This window comes from Tauraco erythrolophus, chromosome 7 (genome assembly GCF_009769465.1).
Source record: "Tauraco erythrolophus isolate bTauEry1 chromosome 7, bTauEry1.pri, whole genome shotgun sequence".
In the NCBI taxonomy this organism is placed as follows: Eukaryota; Metazoa; Chordata; class Aves; order Musophagiformes; family Musophagidae; genus Tauraco; species Tauraco erythrolophus.
Window position 1 is genome coordinate 10,233,377 of NC_141471.1, and position 25,022 is coordinate 10,258,398.

Consider the following 25,022-nt stretch of genomic DNA (forward strand, 5'->3'; position numbering starts at 1 on the left):
TGGAGGAATAGGCAGATGAAGAAGTATTTACTCAGGATGATGTACTCTGATGAAGCATCTGCTTTACAAACCAGTCCTGCTTTTGCTCAGTTTTATAGCTGACCTGATGAAGGCTGAAGGAGGTCAGTAACATGGCTGAGGTCAAATTAGCTCTATGGGTTTTGCCTGCCTTCACTCCATTCTCCGTTAGGTGAGGTGGCTTATGAGAACGTGAAAAATATCTGAGAAAATAGTACTTTCAAATAGAAGTTCAGAAAAAGAGAGAAAGAAGTTGAAAAATTGTGACCCAAATGCATGGCACGGTGGAGAGTTTTCTTCTGAGAAACCCCACTGGTGAGTCTTCTCAGCGGTACGTAAATAAATCAACAGGGAAGTTTCCAAAAGCACGGCAACGCTACCAACGGAAAAGAGTGTTGACTTTCGATCAACCATAATAATAAATAGCAGAAACCAAATATAGAAAGCAGAATAACACCTGACTCACCATCTTCACCATCACGTAACTTCTTCTCAGCTAATTTCAATGCACTCTACCAAGACAGCAAATATGTAGAGGAGGAGGAAAATAAAGCACAAAAAAATGGGAGATTACTCCACAGCTCTCCCAGCAGGCATTATCCAAGAGAGAGATAGAACCAACCTGCAGCAACCCCCAATCACTGGACTGTGCCTGTCTTGAACTGCTAAAGCCATTTCTTACATAAACACAGAGATCTTCATGTGTCCATATTCTACACTGTTACTGGTCGCAAATTGTGTTTGGAAGTAGAAGCAACCCAAGTTTTCCAGTGCAGATTCCACCAATACAACATATTTGGATCATTTAAAATATAGAAGAGATACAGCTTGGAAGAAATCCTTCCAAAGACAACAAAATTCAGGCTAAGCTCAAAACTCAGATTCTTTTTCTTTTCTAAGGGTAACGGAAAATAAATTGCTCCATATCACTAATATTCTGTTGCCTTCTCAGCTCAGATATCTCTGCACTCTAAAGATACACAAGAAAAAGCAGCAAGCTGATCAGAAATTTAGCAGTTTTCTTCAATTGTCCAAGCTGAGGTAACCATAAATTAATACAGCAAACAGACAACACAGGGCTTATCTTTTTCAAAGCAAGCATGAAAACAATTTGTATGTCCAAGACAAAAGAATGTTCCCCAGAGAGGAAAAAAAACAGTATAATGAAAAAGAAATGGAAATAAGAATCCCTTTAGTTTTAACTATACAAAGTTACGATTACCAACAAAGCTCAAGAATACTTTTTACCTGTGAAAAGACGGCTTCCCTTTCTTTAAAAGTTATCTCTTTCCAAAACTTGAGTAGGTACCTTTATCTCTTATGACATTTCTCATACCGTGAAGACAAAAACGCCTTACCAAGATCATGTGACCGGTGGAGATGTCCATGTTGGATTGGACTGGCTCCTCGCACCAGGATGACGTGCTGCTCCGGGCCGAGGGGCTGGGAATGGGCCCATCGCTGAATTGTGAAGAAACACTGTTTATTCGAGAAGCATGCAGGGGCTCTGGGCGATCAGACGTTTTCACTGCCATGCGCTGACGGCATAGCTCCTAGAGAGAGAAAAAGGAAGAAACAACCTACAGTTAAGAGTAATTACAGGATACAGTCTACTAAAGACATATGATTTACAATGTGTTTCCAGGGCTGGAAGCATTTTCCCCCTCACTGCAGTGATTTCTGGGAGGCCGTCTGTTCTGTTAGGCACATCTACAAAAAGACAGTCAATGAAATTACTATACGATGGCTGCCCAAACCTTTCAAAAGTGTAATTATGGCTGTACGCACATCTCCTTTTAGATAACCAAAAATAGTATTTTGGAGCTTGACTTCTCTATCAGATATCTCTTTTTGCCCCTAATACCGTCCCATGTTCTGCGAAGCCACTTCTGAACTGCGCAGCCTCCTGAAGTTAATGGGGTTGCACGGGAGTAATTGAGAGCGCTACTTGGCCCGGGATATGCAAACTCAGCAAGCTCAAGGCAACTGAATTGATGTGCTCTCCAGTATAAATCCTAGTTGATAGATGCCTCATTTCTCTTCATTAAAATAGCAAACTCACAACACTTCCTCCCTGATGCGGGGCAGAGAGGATGAAGAATGACATTAACGAAGAATAAAAGCAGAAATCTGTCATTGTACTGTTTAAGCAGCTTTGGCGAAGAAAGAAAATTCAAGCTATCGCACACGCTAATGCGAGTCATGTTAAAACACTGAAACAGACTGCACTGGGAATAGATATTTTCGGTTGCTCCCGTGCATAGAATTCACGTAAAAACACAGAATTCTGGTTAGGTAACAGAAAATCCTGCCAGTAAAACCAACTCCTTACAGTATAAAATTCTGACTCTAATGGGATAAACACACCCACATTTACACCATCTTTGTTACAATGCTTTTAGAATCAGTTATGTGTGATGAAATCCCAGACGGCATAATAAAATTATCATTTTTTAACATATGCCTATTGTCCACAAGAGATACTTGGCTGCCTGTGGCGCACAGCAAGACCGGCTAGTCCATCCTATCTGGCCATATTGCACACACGGTGCGGCTACACATTTGTCTCAGATTACTCATTCTGCACAGATGAGTACTAAGAGCACAGTCTCTTGCCTCAGGCTAACAAACTAATACAGTCTGAAGAATTCATACTGTTGAAATGCCATGGCTTCTGTTTTCTTATTCATTGATAATATAGTTGCAGCCCAAGTGCCATCAGTAGGATGATCTGAAAACCTCTATATATCAAGCACAATAAAATCTTATTTTCAGACAGGAGTTAGAAACATAACTTTAAGACTATGTTTAGCTTTTTTAACCCTGCAAACTTTAGGACACTGAAGAGGGATCCTAACCCATGCGGTAGCAAACATTCAAGTCAACTCACTGAAACCATTATATTGAGTCTCCTCTTGCCACCACGTGGCAATGGTTAAAGACCCCTCCAAACATTTTCTTCTCCCAAAGCTTCTGTTTGACTTGCCATTAGAGATACTTATATGGAAATTTACTATTTTACCGTGTGTAATACATTTCATACACACACACATATATGCATGTACAAATTAAGATACACAGAGACAGAATTTGTATCATATATACGCAGGATTTATTTTATTGTCCATTAAAAAAAAAAGTCACCAGAAGTTTGGGAAGCACAGATTACTCCTTGTATGTGGTGTCAGTTGTTGGAATAACTGCACAGGCTGTCCCAAATGAACACACACGTCATAAGAAAAGACAGCAATAGTCCAAAATGGCTATTACTAACCTCAGAATGACCTTGCGATAGTGTAATTTCAAATCCCTGCTTTTAGCAGATTTTGGGAAAAGTATAACAGTGCGGAAGCTTTTTTAGACAGAAAAATAAATCTACGGAAAATCAAAAGGCTGCTCAGATGTTTAGATATCAGCCTTTCTCAGAGGGAATCGTTTATTGGAGTAGGCAAAAGTATAATAAGGTATAAAAATATGTAGTCTATCACACAACTGCTAAAGGATGTGTCTTCTGGCTAGCATGCCACGTAGCGTAGATGCAAATTTATTATATTCTAATAGACATCCTGCCACTTGACTCACCCCAACTCTGTGCTAACAATAGCATTTGTACTCAAACAGGATCTTTGTTTTTAAGTTGATCTGTTCCTGCTGCTCATATCCTGCCTCAAGTCATAATCCTCTGCTTTTACAAGTGGTTGCTGTGGAAAGGATTAGAGACCTCTGCTAATAAAAAAGAATCAGGATCAAGTGAACTCTAAGAAATTAATATACCATTTTTACACAAACGATAACGACAAAAGAAGCAATATTATACCCAGTTGGTTCTACAGTAGATTAATCTCCAATTAAAAAGAATGTTTTGGAAATAAAGTATTTAATATGCTACTAAGAAATGTTTGAAAACTAAGTTTAATATGTTCATGGTCCTCATGAAAGAAGGTAAGGTTGAGAAACACAACAAATATAAATAAGTTAAAAAAAAAAAAAGAGTAACCTGATCTCAGATATTAACGTATTTCTTTCCTGACATATATAGAACAAAACCAATTATTCCCAGAACTGCTGTAACTGTCAAATACCTTAAACAAAGCAACCACGTCACTGCACACTACCATAAAAAAATGTTTAATGTAAACAGGAAAGTCAAATCATAGTTGCAGCAAAAACACCACTGAGTTTCTTGATTGTTGTTTTAAATCTCCAAGACAATGGGTTTTCCCCTGTCTGTAAACAGAAGTTTTTTGTTTGAATTTATTTCCAAATTCCCTTGACAGCTCTTCCTTCCCCCACTCCCAGTCAGTCCAGTCCAGACTGAGGAACCTGCCCTGTCCCCACATGCACATTAGCAAGCTCAGGACACCTACAGCTTCTGCTTCTTCAAAGCCACCTCTCTGTTCACCCAACTATTTCAACTCTCGGTCGGGTTTTTAGCCCAGCGCTGCACGGATAACACAGTTACCAGCACCACACAGAAAAGCTTTGATGCGTGGGGCATTTCAGGGAGCCAAACAAGTTCCTCTGGAACATATGAATTAGGGAGGTCCAGCTCAGAGTAGGGAAATGTCTAAATGTGGGATCTGGGTTTGCTTCATCCTTGAGATGGACAGCTCTGTCCCATTCCCATGAAAGGCACTGCCATCCCTGGGAATTTACAGAGGTACCATCTCACAAAGCCCTAGATGGTTCAGACCTTCATTAATAAGGTATCTGTTACCTCTACACTCCTCTGCACACTCAGGTATGCTCTTCCCTGCTCTCCAAAACCTTTACTCTCATGCGCATTTAGCAAATCAGCCATCTATCAAACTGCAATTAGAATTTAAACTTGACTAAAATGTCAAAGCTGCAAACTGTGAGAATGACACGAGCTGTATTTCTGTATCGTCTCAGCACGTACACCATTAAAAATATTGTCTAAGAATGAATTCAATTTTCTGCTGCACTTCTATATTTAGCCGAGTGGCTGAGGCTATTTCTGCCGTACCGTGAATCAGTAATGTCTAGCCGTTGTTTGTGTACAGTTTGAGTGCCATTCTTCATTTAAAAACATCATTTGCACCTAAAAAAGCAATCATAATGCATACAGTGAAATATGAAGAAATGATCATCCTGACCCTTCGGGCTATGATCTAATGGATGGGTTGGACGTAAACATTTATTTAAAAGGTAATTTGAAGTTTATGACATTATTTCCCATCACATGGGAATTGCTATCATACTGAGGCACTTACTCTGTTTTTTATTTCCCAACATTTATTATCAAACTTACGTGGTGGTCACATGCAGTATATAATGGAAAAGTAATATCGCCGTGTGACAAAAACTGCCATAACCAAGATAAATATTCTGTAAATAATGTCCAGTTAAATGACTTCAAAGTACAGCACAATGATCATCTGTAGAGAGCTTTTTATTTGAGACATAATTGATAACCTTAAACAAACCATAAACAGCATTCTCAGAAAGCCCCTGGACCTATTCCAATGAGGTTTTAGTGTTCCTAATACTTGGTTGTCCTCACAGAGACAGGGAGAAGCCCGAAGCAACAACTATTTCCTCAGGTACAACAAATGGATTTTCCAATCCATACAGTCCACTTGTGAGTGAACCACATCGTCACATAAACGTAGTTTATCCACATTTAAAGTAGGGCATTAAGAGACTTGCTGCGCCTAACAGACACCACCACATGGATGGAGAGCCAGCCCTACAACATGGTTTTGTGAGATGGGTCTCCAAACTTCAAGACAGAAGAAACTTTCCTCTCAACCAAGGAGACATCGAGCCTCTTCAGAAACGAACCCCATAGATACCTGTCCAGGTCTGGTTTAGAGACGCAACTTGCCTACCACCACAAGCATTAAGCCATCTCTTCCGGACATCCCCAGACAATGACAACAGTGGCATTTGCTGCCACGCAGCTTCGTGATGCACGGCAGCCATCCCACAGAAGGGCAAGACAGCAAACAGTAACTCGGAGAAATTTTAATCTTCCATCAAGATCAACTAATACAGTAAGTATCTGGAAAATCCATCAAGACCTAAAACATTCGGTTTTGGAGAGAAATCTGTGTATACAGCCTGGTAAGGAGTAAGAATATAGGCAAGCATAGAACTAAAATGAGCTGGAACTGAAGACTGAATGATCAATATTGAATCTTCTCCTTTGTTTCATGGTGGCATGTTACACACCAGAGACCCGACCTGGGCATCCTGGTTAAGTCATGGTCAACGTGTACCTCAGCTTTCGATTCATGACTCTTAAAGATGAGCCACTCCACTTCAAAGCTGCCTCCAGTGAGGATGATGCTGTTTATTAAAATATACCTACTTAATGCAACTGCACTAAGCAGTATTTTCAGGTAGTCCGAGTCCAGCCACCGACCACGGCGCATGAATTGTTCTCATCCAGCTGGTATCAGGCGCATTGTAAATGCAATTGTTCAGTCCAAAGTAAATGAAAATAGATTGACATCTATAGTACTGCTCTTCCTCATCTCTTCTTCATCTCAAATCTGCTTAATAGGAACCTGAGGTCTGAGGGAAATTCCAACTTCTCAATTTATTTAGAAAAAGAAATATAATTTCCTTACTATAGATTAATTAAAATAATTTATTTTTGTAACTGATATCCATAATTCCAAAAATAAAGTCCAGGGAATCAGCCTGACATTTCCACGCTTTTAAAAATCTTTTGCTTAACAAATTCAAATGGAAATCACCTGAGCTAGTCCAGAAACAAGTGTGGCACAATTATTTTCAGAATTAACAAAATACAAGAGAGAAAAAACCCTTCTATGGTATAATTATTAAGAAAACGCAGAGACATTAGACAAATATATCACTGTTCATTAAAAGTGATAGCTGAGTGTAGACCAAGCCCTTTCAACCCGACCTGCCTAATATTCCACAAGAAACAAATCTGCTTTAAGCAGGTATGATCACAATAACACTGTATCCATTTTACATGCAAACCAAAATTGTTCTAAATTTAAATTTTAAATGCTAACTCTTAATTCTAAAGGATTCAAGGCTATACTTTATAACAAAATATGTAATGAAAACTAAGAATATATGTAATCTTTTACAGCTAGGTATAGAAGAGCAAGATCTTTACAATGCTTTTCTTCCCAGTTTTAATACATTTAATTAAACAGTAACCTCATTTTCCTTTAAATTAAGGAGGCATTACTCATAGGATGAGTTGAGGTCTGCACATACAGCGTGGATTTAACCGTTCTGCTATGAATGCTGTCATAACACAGCGAGATTTAAAAAATGGAAAAATAAGGTAAGCTCATTTTTTTAAAACAAATGAATCTAGGACTACAAATATCATTATTCCCTAACCAAATTTGCTTAGTGTTACTACAGGGTGAAGCTAAAGTCATTTGGCTGCCTTTGTTTTGCTTTTGCATACTTAATATGCTTGCAGGTGTTATAAATTTGACTTTAACTTATTTACTGTGTTTGTAGCTTTGGGGATAATTACAGCTTTATTACCATTTATTTTTTAGTTATTGAAACACACTTTCAAGCTTTAGTTTCATTTTAACATACATTTTGTCCATGAGTAAAAGAGCTGTTTACATATATGGAATATTTGTACATATATTTTCTATCCTTGCCAGAAAAGACAAGTACTGAGATTAGTGTGTCTTCAGAAAAGGAACAAAGACAGATATTGGGAAAATGTTTGAGAGTAGAAACCTCATCTCTGCCACAGCATCAAACATTATCATTACATATCCATACTCTGCACAATTCATATTTATTTAGACTTATATGTGATAGATCTGGGGAAAAAAAAAAACAAACACCACCAAACAAACAAAAAGAACCACAACAAAAGAAAAACACCAAAAGAAAGCAAAATGCATTTATTTGACTGTCCATATATCCTTAGTCTGTCCAGTTCAGTTTACTATCTGCCCTCTTGTACTGCGCCAGCCTCTGCACATCTGGATACATCTCTGAGTCTCGGTGTAGGGGTTTTGCTTTGTTTGGCTTTTCGGTGACCTGAACAGCAGGGCTGCTGTTTGTCCCTGAAATAATGGAAACATGTTTTCCCTCCTATCCATGCCAGGAAAGCACAGGCATGTTTGGGGATAATACTGCTTTCCAGAGGATCAATGAAATTTGAAGGTTTTATTAGGTTACTGTACTGGGGATTTTTTTGCTATCTAAAAATACAAGAGACCACTCTAACTGGGACTGTGTAATTGAGTAAGCCAGTTTATAGCTTTGATTTCTAAAAGAGCGAAGAGTTTTATGAGAGATGCCTGAATTAACATGACTGCAGTACACTGGACTTCAAAGACAGGAGATACTCAAAGAAAGTTCATGTTTCTTTAAAACAATTTGAATCGGTATTTTCTCTACATAATGACATCATGGTGCTTTCTCTCAGGATTTAAGGAGACCACCAGGATGCCTCCAAGGAAACCAGAGTCTATCTCCAATAGGAAAGATCTGCAAACCACAGACCTGAAGTCACCTGAGACCTACTGGTGTAAAACCATCCAGGTTTTTCTCACAGTGTTCCTGACAGTGTCTGAGTGTTACTGATCTTGCAATTCTGGAAGCAGCAGGATATAAGATTCACCTACCTGCCACAAAAAAATACCCAACCAAACAAACAAAGGAATATATTTTTTTGTTGGTTTCAGATAAAGTTGGTTTCTAAATTTCATCTCCCACATTTTAGCAGCAGTTGCATGTAGCATTTTAGAAGTATACGATAAGTATGAAGCTGGAAAGATTTCTTAAGGAGTAACTAGACAGAGGAAAATTATGTGTAAAACAAATTTCCCTTTTTCCATATTTTTTTCATCTTAGCTAACTCAAACACACTCTCATGAGGGCGCAGTTGCTTAACAGGAATTTGCCCAGTAAATTCACCACCAGCACAGTGTGAGCCATACAGCACAGTATGGGTTACAAATAAACCGCAGAAACGACTGAATTAACCTGAAAGGCCATGCAGAATCATGTGCAAATTCATCCTGTATTTTGACTTTGTCTAACTCACCCAAAGCCCAACCAGCTTCCAGCAGATGCCAGCGCTCTAAAAGATAACTGCCACAAATGTTTCCTTTTCCACTCCCAGCATTTATAGTTGCCTGGGGCCCAAAGCAGGCAAAAAATGCAGTCCCAAGCCAGCTGTAGTTTCTCAAGAAAGATATACATTAAGACTGTGTAGTCCACTATTTCATTGCCCTGCAGGACTAAAAATGGGAGATAATTTCTGCTAGAAATAAGAATTCCCAGCTTCCCAGCAGGACTCAGCATGCACTCCTACTCAGGAAGAAGCAAACATATAGCCACAAGTTTATGTCTAAAAATGTTTTGCCCCATTCCAAAGATTATTATTGCTTCTCCTTAAGTCTGTGTAATCGCATGCATGGTAACAGAGGTACTAAGATCAGGCAGAGAAATACAAAAAGAAGTCCTAAAAACTTCTAAAACCTCAAATACTTTGTTTTTTTCATAGAAGGTAGCTATACACACATTTATCAAGAATGGTCATCGGCCACAAATTTTTTTTCATAACATCATCTATCATGGCAGTTGAAATTGCCAGTCATTACCCTCTCCTGATTCTAAAACTGAAGTCATTGCTTTCCACCCATTCCCCACTGAAAAGAAAAATGAAATCACTCTTTTAATTCTGCCAGGAAGAAGAAATGCAGATTTTGTGAATGAGGAAACTGTAAAAAAAGAAAGGGATCTATAAAGCCCAAAGCTGCTAGTAATTCAGAGCAGGTTGTTATAAGCAAAAACCTTGTTAATACAGAGAAACTCTCCTAAACTATGGGAAAAAATAGTACGTATGAGCTCCGTTCTGTCTCTGAGAACAGACACAAACACAAAAATCTTCAAGGATTAAAGATGCTGGTCAACATTTCTACACATTCACTTTATTAGTGCTACAAGAGATACTGGAAAAACTGAGAGGGGTTTTATACTCAGACCTTAGTACTGATGGTCAGAGACACAGGGAGACTTCACATTTTGGAGAAAACAGCAACAACAGCAAAAATGCACATTTCTCTTTGCTCTCCCCTGCCTCTCCATACAACTGTGGTCTCAACCAGATCATGGTGGTGCCCCGGCTCTGCCCACCCCGAGGAGAGCTACATACCTCCTGGCCAGCCCCGACCTGCCCTGTGGTACCACTTAACAATAGACACCCCGCAGCAGCAGCAGCAAGGAGTTAATGTGGGTGTTTGCTTTTAAAGAAAAGAACTTCCTTGGCCACTACTGAAGGTCCTGGGTTTCCCTTTTCCAACTTGTGAAAGCTCAAGGGTCGTGACTGCACCTTGGACTTTTCCACCGGGCACCAGTTTGTTGGCAAGAAGGACCACAGGAACAGCACAGGTGGACACATACGAGGTAGGCACACGCCTAAAACCATCACATCTTAATTCTGCATTATTTTAAAATCTGGGGCATGAAGTGTAGACATCTTCTAAAACATCATCATGTATTTTATTACCTGAAATATTTTTCAACATGTGCTTTTTTGATTTTTGAGATTCTTGCTAACAACTTGTGCATCAACAACATTCTACAGAAATAGAGTTTCATGTTGCAGTTGTGTTACACAGATAGCTCTTCCTCTATTAGCCTTTAATTTTATGTATTTAATATAACTGAATGTCTTTGCCCTGGTTCTAGTCAGAAGAGAGAATAAGAATTTCACTCTTTCTCCAGTTCCTAATTTTATATACTTTTTTTTTCTTTTCTGCATCACCACTTGTTACTGTTTTAGAAGAAATACTATGTCTTTCCAATCTCTCTTCATGTGAGTTTTCCATGCCCTTAATCATTCTTGTCACCTATTCCTCACTCTCTCCATTTCTGCAGCGTTCCTTCGGCAATGGAGTGATTGGGACTCACAGAAGCCTCAAGCATTGATTTATATTTAATTAACTTCTAAGGCCCTCAAACAAACAAACAAAATTATTAGTCAACGATGCCTGGAGAGCCATTGGGTTGAACCAGACCTTCCAAAAAAAGCTGAAATTTGGAACAGCTTGCTCAGCAACTCTTCTGTATGCTTTAACTTCACACCCAAAAGCTTTCCAGTGAGGTTAATTAGGAATTACAGCTCTTTATTTCACTCGGGTGGGTGACAGTATATGGAATCTACATAGAATCAAAAAATCACAGAATGGTTAGGGTGGAAGGGACCTCAAAGATCATCTAGTTCCAACCCCCCTGTCATGGGCAGGGAAACCTTCCACTACACCAGGTTGCCCAAAGCCTCATCCAACCTGGCCCTGAACACTGCCAGGGATGGGGCATCCACAACTTCCCTGGGCAACCTGTTCCAGTGCCTCACCACCCTCAGAGTGAAGAATTTCTTCTTGTATCTAATCTAAATCTCCCCTCTTTCAATTTAAAGCCATTGCCCCTTGTCTTATCACTACATGCCCTTGTAAAAACTCCCTCTCCAGCTTTCCTGTAGGCCCCCTTCAAGTATTAGAAGGCTGCAATAAGATCACCCTGGAGCCTTCTCTTCTCCAGGCTGAACAGCCCCAACTCTCTCAGCCTGTCTTCATAGGCAAGGTGCTCCAGCTCTCAGATCATCTTCGTGGTGCTCCTCTGGACTTGCTCCAACAGCTTCATGTCCTTCTTATGTTGGGGACTCTAGAGCTGAACACAGTACTGTAGGTGGGGTCTCACAACAGCAGAGTAGAGGGGTAGAATCAACCAGCACTCCCAAGTCCTTTTCCTCAGGGCTGCTCTCAATCTGTTCTCTGCCCAGCCTGTATTTGTGCTTGGGATTTGACTGTATCAAATGCTTTGGGTAAGTCCAGGTAGATGATGTCAGTTGCTCTTCCCCTATTCATCAATGCTGTAACCTCATCATAGAAGGCCACTAAATTAGTCAGGCAGGATTTGCCCTTAGTGAAGCCATGTTGGCTGTCACCAATCACCTCCTTATTTTCCATGTGCCTTAGCGTAGTCGCCAGGAGGATCTGCTCCATGATCTTGCCAGGCACAGAGGTGAGACTGACTGGCCTGTAGTTCCCTGGGTCTTCTTTTTTTCCCTTTTTAAAGATGGGGGCTATGTTTCCCCTTTTCCAGCCAGTGGGAACTTCACCAGACTGCCACGACTTCTCAAATATGATGGATAGCTGCTTAGCAACTTCATTTGCCAGTTCCCTCTGGACCCACGGATGCACCTCATCAGGTCCCATGGACTTGTCCACCTTCAGGTTCTTTAGATGGTCTCGGACCTGATCTTCTCCTACAGTGGGTGGTTCTTCATTCTCCCAGTCCCTGCCTTTGCCTTCTGCGACTTGGGCTGTGCAGCTGGAGCTCTTGCCAGTGAAGACTGAGGCAAAGAAGTCATTGAGAACATCAGCCTTCTCCATATTCCGGGTAGCCAGGTCCCCCGTTTCCTTCTGGAGAGGGCCTACATTTTCCCTAGATCTCTTTTTATCACTGACATATCTATATAAGTTTTTCTTGTTGCCCTTGATGTCCCTGGCCAGATTTAACTCAGGGCTTTAGCTTTCCTAACCTGATCTATGGTTGCTTGGACAATTGCTCTGTATTCTTCCCAGGCTACCTGTCCTTACTTCCACCCTCTATAGGCCTTCTTTTTGTGTCCGAGTTGGTCCAGGAGCTCCTTGTTCATCCAAGTAGGTCTCCTGGTGTTTCTACCTGACTTTCTCTTTGTTGGGATGCACTGCTCCAGAGCTTGGAGGAGGTGATCCTTGAATATTATCCAGCATTCTTGGGCTCCTCTTCCCTCCAGGGCTTCATCCCATGTTACTCTACCAAAGAGATCCCTGAAGAGGCCGAAGTCTGCTCTCCTGAAATCCAGGGTAGTGAGCTTGCTGAGCATCCTCCTTGCCTCCCTCAGAATCTTGAACCCCACCATTTCATGGCCACTGCAGCCAAGGCTGCCCTTGAGCGTGACGTTCCCCACCAGCCCTTCTTTGCTGGTGAGAACGAGGTCCAGCAGAGCACCTCTCCTCGTTGGTTCCTCTACCACTTGGAGAAGGAAGTTATCATCAATGCATTCCAGGAACCTCCTGGATTGTCTATGCCCTGCTGTGTTGTCCCTCCAACAGATATCAGAGTGGTTGTAGTCCCCCATGAGGACCAGGGCTCGTGAACGTGAGGCTGCTCCCATCTGTCTGTAGAGGGCCTCATCCACTTGGTCCTCCTGGTCAAGTGGTCTGTAGCAGACCCCCACTACTATGTCCCCTGTCCCTGCCCTCCCTTTAATCCTGACCCATAAGCTCTCAATTGGCTCCTCATCCATCCCCAGGTGCAGCTCCATGCACTCCAGCTGGTCTTTGACATAGAGGGTAACCCCTCCTCCTCTTCTCCCCGGCCTACCCTTCCTAAAGAGCTTGTCCCCTTCCATTCTGACACTCCGGTCACAGGAATTCATCCCACCACGTCTCTGTGATGCCAATAAGATCGTATTCCAACAGGCGTGCACACACTTTTAACTCCTCTTGCTTATTCCCCATGCTGCGTGCATTAGCGCAGAGGCATTTAAGTTGGGCCCCAGATGAATCTGACTTCCTGGCTGGAGCGGCTGGGATTCCATTCTGCTTCAGGTGCTTCCAGCATATCTTTATCAATCTTGATATTACCTCCCTCTCCCTTCAAATCTAGTTTAAAGCCCTGTCAATGAGCCCCACTAGCTGTTGTGCTAAGACCCTTGCTCCCCTCTGAGAATGGCAAGTCCCTTGGCTTACATTCCCATTTTACTGAACATATGATTTCCCCAGAGTACAGAGGGAGATGTTGAATGATGTAATTTCACTATATAATATGAGTTTACATATGTATATTGCTCTTGCTCCTCAAACTACATTCAGCTACATCACTTTTCTCCTCCTATCTTACATGGATAGCCAGCCACTGGCATCTTTCGCTGTGATCCACTGCAGCGAAACTTCTTCCAGCAGATCACACCATTTCACTCCACATGAGGCATTTTTCTTTCACAGGAAGCCAGGATGAACTCCAGTTGAGAAGTTGGAAAAAGGTAAAATCCAAGTTTCTTTTCCCCACGCTGTCAGAAAAGCAGCAGCACACTGAATTTTTCCTTTTCATCTTTCCCTTGTTCTTCTATTCATAGTTAATGGGAAAGATCAGTACTTCTCTGACATGTGAATATTCTGTCCAATACATTTTTGAAGATTAGAGGGATGTTCAGACCAGCGTTACCAGAAAATAGATAGGGTTGGTAGTTATGGCTCGACTGCAGTCCACTTCAAATCATATACCTCTGCATGACCAAGGAAAAACCTTCCTACCTGCATGAAATGCATTTATCTCCAAGTTAGGTAACATTTGATGAGGGGAAAGGGAGTGGCTTTAATCAGCCAAGGTAAACATGTAAACTCAATACCAAAAGTGAGTTATCATGATAACGATGAGCTGTTCCCACTTTAGAGAGCAAGATCAGCCACTTCTGAGATGTCTGAGCTGCTGCGAGAACACAGTTCTGAAAGGCAGTAGAGATCCTAAGGAAAAAGCAGCAATCAAGAAGCCTGCAACTATGTTAGCGAGACAGGAAAACAGAAAAATAAAAACTTCGCCAAAAATGAATAGGATTTTATTGTTCTGAAATACTAAAAATTTAACTACCTATTTCCCTGATCAAAATCTGTGCTTGTTCAGAATGCAGCCATCTCAAGCAAACATCCATAAAACATCACTCGTTTGTCTTTGGCAAAAAGTCTAGAAACTGGTCAGCAAAGCTTAAGAGAAAACCCCGTGCATTTTCTCCTTTGGATAAACCACCTACACTAAATTTTATTTTCTCCAATTCAAAAGCTATTCTCAACCCTCTCCCTCAAAATTAATTTCAATTCTTTGAAGGATTTAACTTCTAAGAGCATCCTTTTACAGTCTCCCTTCTTCAGTCTTGGCTTGGTTGTTTTATAAGAATACAAGTGATGAAAACTGGATGTGCATGCTGAAAGCTGACAACCTGAAATGGAAGATGAAGAGCTGCAGGAATGCCCCAGCTGACTCACACTGCAGTGACATACATTGGTGCTACGATGGCTTAGAACCTGCAATAGCAGAAATCACAGCATAAAGAAATCAGCTGAGCTGATTTGTATGAAATCACTCAAATTTTCTTTTACAGCTCTTTAAACTGCTAGAAAGTATTTAGATCTCTGTTGTGCATGTAACTATATGAAAAAGAAAATGTCTTGGATAGGAGGTCCTCACCCCTGGAGCTGTTGTAGCTTTGTCCCCGTTGACAGGAATGAAATGAGGCCTCTTGTCCAGTCAACACAAATCACAGCCCCAACATCCAACTCTTTGTGGCTCTGCACACAGGCCACCCGTCGGTCTCCTGCCCTCACGTGTCTCGCGCGTTCCCGAGGCTGTTTGAGACACCACCTCTCACTTGTGCCTTTGGGAAGACTGGAGCAGTTGAGCAGCATGACTCCAGGAGAGCTCTGGTCTGCTCCACCCATACTTCTTCTCTTGTAGTTTTCACCACAATAAACAAGCGAAAGCATCCTAGTCTACTCAGAATACTCAACTTTGCAACATCCCTGCAAGAGCAGCACGCCAGGGCTACAGGCAGAGGAAAGCTGAGGATTTGAAACCTACTTTTGTTCATCTGTCCCACAAAACAGCCGATTCTGTATGGGTGTACCAGGGTAAAACCTCAGGTGGATGCAGTCAGCATCCAACCCGTCACTACAGCTAAGTACAAACACACCGTGCAGGAAGGGCAAGAGACCCCTGTAGCTGAGATCTCACTGGCTTTGGGCAGGACACGGACCTGCTCTGCCAGCATGTTGCCAAGCACAGTAGGTCTTCCCTGCCCACACGGAGCAGGAGAAAGGAAGCGACACTGCATCTCCTGCTCCTCTTCCCTTTCACTGCCCACTACACAAGACCGGTGTGCAGGATGAACAGATGTACCCAGAAGAAAGCAGTGAGAAGAACGCTTTTTCTGTACCTTACAGACTTCAGAGAATAAACTGCAACATGTTCCTGCTCGCAGGCAACATGGTCCTACAAGAACCAACAAACATCATCTACACCATTCTTTATGTACACAAAATTAACTTCTACTCTTTTCCAGGGAACACAACCCTGATACAAGACTTGTTCTGCAAATAAAAAAAAAAAAAATCCCAGTTAAAAACTTTTAAAAATATATTTTCTTCTTCTAGTGCAGCACTCTGAGGGAATATGAAAGGCTCAGCAAGCCAGATCTCAGTGTTAGCTGCTGAGCGTTCAGAGAATATACAATAGAAGAATGTGTCAAACCTGAAACATGATAACAGAGCTGCTCCAAAAGAAAAAGGAAAATCCTAAAACAGAAAAAGGAGCAGAAGTGTGTAGGAAAGACAGGCCTGATTATCCTCTACATTACATCAGAAAAAAAATGCCACTGAAGACAGCATAGTTATTCCAGAAAGAAATCGGGACACTTGAGATGATGTACTGCCTGGGACTGCAGATCAAATACTCGCCAGCCCATTAGGCAAGGCTGTGGTTATCTTTGGCTTCTTTATAACGTACAGGCACTGGGACATAATCAATTTAGCAGAGGGAGACAATCCATTGTACTTATCCAGAACCAGCCCACGCTCAGCTGGCAAACAGCCCGCGACATGGCAGGGACGGTTGGAAAGGGCTCTGAGGCAGGAGCGGGATGTTCGGGATTGGGAGCCCGGACCTCGGCGGTCCAGGACGACAGGTTAGGACAGGTAAAGCAACAGTAATTCTCACCCTCTAAACCAGGATGACCACAGCCAAACTATTAAGAAAAGTGCCCAGTGAACAAACATATGTCTTTTTCTTGGCCTGTGCTAACTGTGCTGAGAAATGGTTTGGAAGAAAGTTGGGTGGCTTGGCCTGAAATGGTGCCAGGGCCATTCTAACCATTTACTGGTTTAATTTACCAGGCGAGATGCAGCCTGCAAGTCCAGAGCACCTCCAGCACATTTCTAAGAAATGCCTGTTTGGGTAAGGACTCTGGAGTTCCCAGTAATTAAAATGACTCACTAACTTAATTTCCCCTCCTACTACTTTTTTCTTAGCATTTTCTTACATCCTAAATACACAGAAATTACACTGCAAGATGCTTGGAGCACATTTGTCCTTGTTTCACAAAACACCAAGCTCAAAACACTGTAGTCTTTAGACAGGATAAAATAAAGACAGGTGAGAGGAGAGGGTGGACATCACCTTCTCTCCGCCACTTTGCACTAGTCCTACGCCGATAAACTGCCAACTACTTGAAAAAGAAGGTTTGTATTACTCAAACCTAAACCAATATGGCATCTTCTCATGCAAGCACTCCAGCAGTTGCGTGTATACTCATTTTCCTTCCATGTCTGCAAAAAACCTCTCACTCCACCTGCCTACTCTAACATAAAGAATATTTTACTCAAAAGCGTTGCTGTGCTGCCACCGCAGGGACCCGGGCTGCAAAGGTAAAACCTTCCTCTGGTAGAGGCATGTCCATTTCTCTAATATTGAGAAATTTAAGAAAGTTATTTTCTTAAATCAGAAAAACTTGGAGGAGACCTGTTGGCAAGAAGCCAAATAAACGTCTCTCACACAGCCAGTGCCATTCCCACGGGGCTGCCCCGCTGCCAGGGCCGTGTGTGCTGGAGCACTGGGCAGAGCCAGGGAGGAGGCGATGGGCGAGCACTGCTCCTCGCCCACCGGCACGACAAGCTCAAATACAGCTTTCCTGAAGTGCCCTGTAAGTTCTGTGCCATCAAGCTTCAGTACTTAAAATGGGCATTTCTCATTAACCAGTATTTTGAAGTTGATTTTAAATGCTAGGGGTATGCTAGCAAACATATCCCTATTTATTTATTTATACCCCAATGTATCAAACAGGCACGTTTGATACATTTCTGCTATCTATAAACTCGTGCAGTACTTTGAAATGCTATTTTGAACATGACTACCATTTAACTCAATTTTATGGCTACCACAGGAAGCAAGGTTAGGGAATTACATAGTCCACTGCACCGCAGGAATTGTGGATTGCTCTGAACACTAACCAGATAAAAAATAGATTAAAAGTTAAATCCATATTAGTACACCTCCTGTTTTGCCTCATTCTGCTTTGGCCATCCACTGTCTGACTTTGTTGAAGTGTTTAAACACAAGGTAAGCTCTCTTCTAATCACCTTAAAGCACTCCCCACTTCTTTTTCCTCTCCCATTATTGCTAAGCATGACTATTGTGGAGAATATATATTTTGTACATTGTGGAAACTGTCTCACCTTAAAGTACAGTGATTTATGTAACAACATTACATACAATGTATTTGCAGGTTCCTGAGAATTTATTTTAAGACAAAATTCTAATTAAAGATAGAGAAAATTGTTCACATAATACACAATAAGCAGATTTAAATGGACAAGAACAGCTCTTCTAATACAAATACCTCCCTGTGTATGTTTTATTGCAAACAATTACAGCTTGTCCTCTTGCTTTACATAGTCACGTGAGATAATCTTTTTTTTTTTCTCTTTTAATAAGGACACAGGAAAAGAAAAGATTAAAAATGCGTTAGGTCCTTTGTTTTCCCAGAAGAAAACACAAGCAAGCCCTCCGTAGCATTCAGCCTTAAGGCAAAATTTTCATCTATCCAAAATCCTTACTAAATGTATTCCTTACTGAAATGCTTACTAAATACTCGTGTACTGACTACACTTGGTTTTCAGCGATAACTTTTTTGCTCAAGTGTAGTGAGAGGCCTCAAAAATGAAGTTTTACAAAGATAGGAGGTAATACTTTATGCTACTGATTATCCTCAGTTTACCAGTTTTCTTTGGTCCCAACTCTGATGTTAATTGGCATATTACTGAGAACTTGATAAATAAGAGTAGCAACAATTTCTTTTTTTTTTTTTTGCCCCATTTCACTTAATTTACAAAATTCCATATTCTAAGGAGTTGATAGACAGTACCACTGTAACTTTAAGGTCTAATACTACAACATGTTTGCTTATGAAAGTCAGTCTAGAGTATAAAATATGAAGCCATATTAGAGGTAATGAATTATCTGTATCTAAATACACAAACCAGGCATGACGGCTGAGTAGAGAGTAAGTTTCCAGTGGATTCTTTCAGTTGGAGTCTTTTAAAATATTTGCAGCAAAATATTTATTGTAATTGTTGTAAATACTCTGTTCTTAACATCTCTAATAAAAAACACCAGCAGGATCAAATCTTTAAAAGCACAGAGAAGTTCTTAGTGGCTTTGAATCCAGAAGGATCATGTAATTAATAAGACTGTATTTGACAAAGGAATCTATAATTTATATATAATATAATACATGTAATAATGTAGAATTTAACATATAATTTACAATTATATGCCTGCCAAATCCAGTTATTTGAACAAGTTTTTAAAACAGCTGATGATGTAATCCAGCTGCACTGACAGCGCACGGCTCATGTAACCTCAAAGACTTCAAGCAGTTTAAGAAGGAACTTCATTTTAAACTGCTTGGTCTTCCCCCTCCTCCCCTCCTTTTTAAAGGAAGTTCTTTTGCCCGAGATGAAGGAAAATTAAAAAGAAATTATTGACATAAAATATTAAAAGGCAGGCTTTCTGAAGCCAGCTTCAGTGTGTTTTAACTTCTGCCTTTAAATTCCATTATGGGCAACATTTTGCAGTGCATTAGCAGTGATGCAGAAGACCAGGCTCGCAGGAAAGTTCTGCAGCACAAAGTATAAAATATGCTGATGATTTAACACCTCGCACAACCCAGCGTTCTCCACACGCGGGTCAAAAGCCAGGGTTCAGCTGGACTCACAAATACGTCACCCCGAATCAAACAGAGCATCCCTAAATAGTAGCAGCCACTAAAGTACACTGATTATGTTAATAAATTGCTCGCTAATGGCAGCGGTGACAAGTAAGATGTGCACTTAGTGGCCCTGCCTGTAGCCCGCCCCCGACATCTGAATGCCCGTTTTTCTCTGGGTTACGTTCTAAAGGCTTCAAAGTGCACGAAGAAAATCTGCCCAGTGTTGTGAAATAAATCAAAGAGTGTCTGCTGAAAATTCCTAAAACGCTTCTGCCCTAATCTTCCGGACCAGAGAGTGGGCTGGCAGAATGCTAAACTTGCCTTGCGAAGAAGATCAAAGCAACACGAGCAACAATTAAAAACAGGGGTGCAGGTGGGCGCATGCGCAGGGGCACCGCGGAGGCAGCAAGAGCCTCTTTTTAGTCATCCCTGAATGCTAACGCTGACTTATCTAATCACTACACGTGTGATCTGAAAGGACAGGAGACGTGTTTAAAATGTGCGCAAAAACCGTCCGCCTTTATGTGTGAGATGGGTTTTGTGCACATGCTACATTTTACGAGATACGCTATTCCCATTAGTTTTGGAAAGCTCCTTAGCCACTGTCTAATTAAACCAGCCTATAATTTTGGTGTTTAGTGATTTGAAGATTAATGAAGTTGCAATGGTGTATCTACTCTTCCTAGCATTACTTAGTCTTTAGATACGGTTTAGTCTCCCAAACCCTACTCTAAGGCTCTGAAGACCAGCTGTTTGCCTTACCAAACACCTGAAGAACCAGACCCACCCCGTAGCCCCTTCAAGTGGTATCGGGCCGTTTGGCAGCTTGGCAAGGGCACTGCAGAGATTTTATTCACCTGCTTCAACTTTTAAACGGTATCGGTTGTCCTGCCTATGACTGGTGACTTCTACCCACACTAACACAGGAAATACTCGTGCTAGTAAGTCAGTGCGCTCACACAAGACCTGCTCGTGCGACTGCCCGAGGGAGGGTGACGTTGCATGACAGGCTCGACGCCTCCGGCGCGGGGGGAGACTTAGCAGCCAACCTGCGATTTCCCTGACAATACAGTTTGTCTGTTTTCCCCTTCTCAAGCTGGTATTTCACTGTGCAAATGAGAAAGGGAAAGAAAAAAAAAAAAAAAAAGCAGCTGTGGGAAAAAACTCTTGTAAGTTCACAGGGTAAGGAAAGAGTAAAACCCCGAATGAACTCTCCTGGCTGAACTGGGTTAGGATGAAAAATGCTTCTGCTAAATCTTGAAAATTTAGGCCAGTCTTGTTTATGTGAAGACATAAAGCACTGACATTTTGAGAAGCACGTGAATCGAAGTGATATTTCACTGTTGTCTCTGAATCACGTTGGGCCACCAGGCCTTTTTATACCGACCAATTTTTCCCCCTTCAAATTAAAAATAAATAAATCTGAATTGTCACTTAAGATGTAAGCAGCAACACACTGGAGTATTGTGTTTTAAAGTCTAATGGCAGTAGCTGCTGAAATATTTCATATTTTTAAAATACACTGAGTTAACCTACTTGGAAAGCATTTAACAGAAGGGAACAAAGTAGTTACAATTTTCACAGCTACCTGCTTTTTTCTTTCCCCATATTAATAGGGGTCACATTATTCTCCTGTGAGTATCAGGGAAGATGAGGAAAAAGATAGCTGATGCTTTCTGAGACCGAACTGATGTTATCCAAAACATGCATCACACCAGATATCCATTACATTTAACACAGCTCAACATAAGGCGATTTTGACGATGCGAGTAAGGCTCAATCCTATTTCTCTTCAAATCCACGTGAATAGTTCATTATATACAGAACCAGGCTCAGTGATTCATTTCGATAAAACGCTACTTAGCGGCAGCAAAACTGCCTGAGTATTTTGCCTGCCTGTACTGGGGCCTCCTACTGCTGCCATTGAAACAAATGGCAAAATTCCCATTTACTTCCACGGGAGGAGAGCCAAGCCCTTAGAAACCTTTGTATTTAAGGAAAAACATTTTTCCTCCCACTCAGGACTACAGTTCCCCTGAAAAACCAATGGAAATGTTGAAGAAGTCAGTTGGTTAGGACTGGGCCCAAAGGTCAGGAACAAAGAATATTAATACAGGCTTGCTATTGAAAAACTGAGCAGCATCCTCAAAGCGTTGTTGTTGTTTTTAAACTGAAAATGTCACTCTCAGACCTAACTAGGAAGATTTCAAAATATATATAAATCTGGGAAGAAGAAATGAAGCACACATTTCATTTAGTGTCTGGATTACAGATTCTTATTAAACAAACCAGAGCTCATTATAAAATCAATATCAACTTAACCACTATACTCCCAGGAGAAATGGCAAAAAAGGTCACTCCAAGAAATTCAAACAATTTTCCTGCTGGAAGGGCACGATTTTAATTACAGATACTATTAATTAGAGCTGTCAGTAGGAAGATTGTCCTGTTAATTATCACAAATTCAGTTTCAAGTGTGATTCTGGAACCTGGAAGGCTTTTTTTTCAAAATTAAGAATTCTTGTATTCACGTTTAACGGAAGAAAAAAAGTCTACCTATTGCTTCTGTGGTTTAAGTAAGTCAACAGCGAGTTCTCTAATAAAACCAAACAAAATTATTTATGGCCACGGTCTCTTTGGCCAATAAAACTGATCTGACAAACTGCTGTTTTGTTCACACTTTATCCTGGAGGACACTCCTTTTTTTCCACTGGAAATGCTCTTGCTCTCTCTCTCTCTTGCTTTGGAAGTCATTAAATTTAAAGATGCAAAGTAATTTAAAGATTTTTTTTTTTCAGCAAATATTCCATTTAAACCAAAAAAAACGTTACTGAAGCTACTAATTGTTACAAAAACATTCATATTTATCATTCTGTACTAAAATCTCCCTGGACCCAGCCTGTGGAGACGTACTTAATACATTACATCTTTAACATATAAGAGGTACAGGCAGACCCAAACTTTGCGAGGAAATATGAGTTTATTCCCATATGACTTCCAGCTGCCAATTTGAATATATGTCAGCTCGAGAATACAGAAAGGCCATAACGTCTGAGCCTAAGCAGAACAAGAAGGTAAAATAAAACTTGACAGGAGAGTGCCATTAGCGAGACCCTGTGGGTTCACAGCAGACACAGATACTACAGCAACAATGTTTACACATTCTTGAATTCTTTTTCCTGGTCACACTCCAAGTATTTTGGGAAAGCAGACCAGAGCTGTGTGGTATATGACCATAACACATGCATAACCGCATCAACAACACACCAAGAAATAAGTGCCACCATCTAAAACAAACTTCAGGAACATGCAGAGTGTCTCTCCACTCAATACTTTTGAAACTGAAAGAGAAAGCCTGAGGTTTCTGATTTATTTCAGGAACTCTGAGTGCACTCCTCCCGTATTACTGGGTACACATCTGCTACCATTGTTCTCCCAGAACCAGTCCCGGTTTACCTCCCCATCTATCAGCATTAGATTTCATTTTATCTGAATAATGGCAGAAGGTGGCAACAGATCGGGTCAAAGGCTCTTTTCATATCAGACCCTGAAGAAGTCGATTACTCAAAAAGAGAGACATCTTCAGATAACCGTGCAATCCATTCCTCATAAATGCTAAAGATTTTTCGTTATTAATAGTGGCAGGGGTGACAGATTATGGATATTAATGTTATTTTTCAGAGAACTGCAACAGCAACGGCTTCTTTTTTTTTTCCAAATGTTTCTAATTAGGCACGAATTTACAGCAACTACCAGAATAGCCAAGATTAATATCCAGCAGTAAAAAGCCGCTACAGTGAATCCGCGGGAATATGAATGGAGCAGGGGCGGGGGGGGGGGGGGGGCGGGAGGCAGCATCAAAAACAAACCCACCCCCTCGGTTCCCAGTACATGAAGGGTCCCCCGGGGGTCTGCCAGGCGCCCCGGGGGAGCAGTGCCGGAGGAGGAGGAGGAGGAGGAAAGCTCGGTCCTTACCTGATAAGCAGCGGGGGCGTCGGAGCCGGCGTCGGCCCCCAGGGCCGAGAGCTTCTCCTTCAGGCGGTGGTGGGCGCGGTGGCGGAGGCAGTAGGCGACCCCCGACGCCGCCAAGACTCCGGCGATGCAGGCGAGGGAGAGGAGGGTGAGGAGGAGGAATTTGGCGGACTCTGCCTCTTCCTCGCGCTGCGGGAGCGGCGGGACGTTGCTTTTCTGCAGGGGAGGAGAGAGAGGCAGCTCCTGAGTTGCGCGGTCGCGGAGCAGCGCGGGGCTGCGTGGAGGAGGAGATCCCCGTCGGGGGAAACACCCGGCGGCGTTAACTTTCAGCCGAGGATGGAGGCAAACGGACGGGCAGGGACAGCGCCACTGACAAGCCCCCCGCCATCCCCTCCCCTCCCGGCGGCTCGCATTTAACTACCGAGAGGCGGAGGCGGGCGCGCTGGCTGCGCGCAAGTACCGCGAAGCGCCCCGCAGCTCCGCGCCCTCCCTCGCCGCCCCCCCCGCAGGACCCCGTCCGGGGCCAGGGGCTGCGAGGGGGACAGCAAGGGAAAATCTGATTACTTTTTTCTTTCTTGGAGTGAAAAATAAACCACGGAACAACAGAGGAAAAAAAAAAAAAAAAGAAAAGTAGGTGGCGGTCCCTCCTTTTGTCTGTTGTAGAAGGAAAAGGATAAAAAAAGCCCGATAGTTCCAAACTCCTCCAGATTACTATTATTTTTGCAGCAATAGGAGAGAATCCTTCTAGTGCATTTCACTTGTCTCCATGTGCTAAAAAGTTGTACAATAATTTCCCCTCATTAGCTTCATTATAAGCTATATTAGCAACAATTAAAAACGCAACATGAAAATGAAAAGACCAGGCGCGCAAATTGCAGCAAGACTCATTTGGCCTGCATTCCCCCTTTCACAATTACCAGGGAAATGAATTGAAAAGCACGCCCCTGCCTCAGTCCTGGTTGCTACAAGATGAGAACAATTAGCAAACTCCTTTCCACCACCTAATTTCGCGTGGTAACAAAATGGATTTTTCCCCATGAATGCCTAGCCGGCCTATTCATTATCTCTCCTCTATTAGTAATTTTCTGCTCCGTATTCAGCTAGCCAGCTCTTAATTTCCTCCTGTCTTGCAGTGTACACAGTGGCTCTTATGTCAGGCCCGGTCCATTTTTATCTTGTAATCATAAAGGCCACCAAAGCAATTATCGCTGGTCTTGACTGTAAAAGCTTGTCA

At 41.8% G+C, this 25,022-nt stretch overlaps 1 protein-coding gene across 1 annotated transcript in view; it reads right to left on the reverse strand.

Moving 5' to 3' along the window:
- PTPRN2 (protein tyrosine phosphatase receptor type N2) overlaps positions 1–25,022 on the reverse strand; it is a 683,076-nt gene that overhangs the window by 82,400 nt on the left and 575,654 nt on the right. Inside the window, exons 13-14 of the mRNA XM_086614526.1 lie at positions 23,792–24,004; positions 1,377–1,571 (exon numbers count right to left, since the gene is read on the reverse strand). Of these exons, the coding sequence (XP_086470652.1) occupies positions 1,377–1,571; positions 23,792–24,004 (408 nt within the window). The remainder of the gene's footprint in view (positions 1–1,376; positions 1,572–23,791; positions 24,005–25,022) is intronic.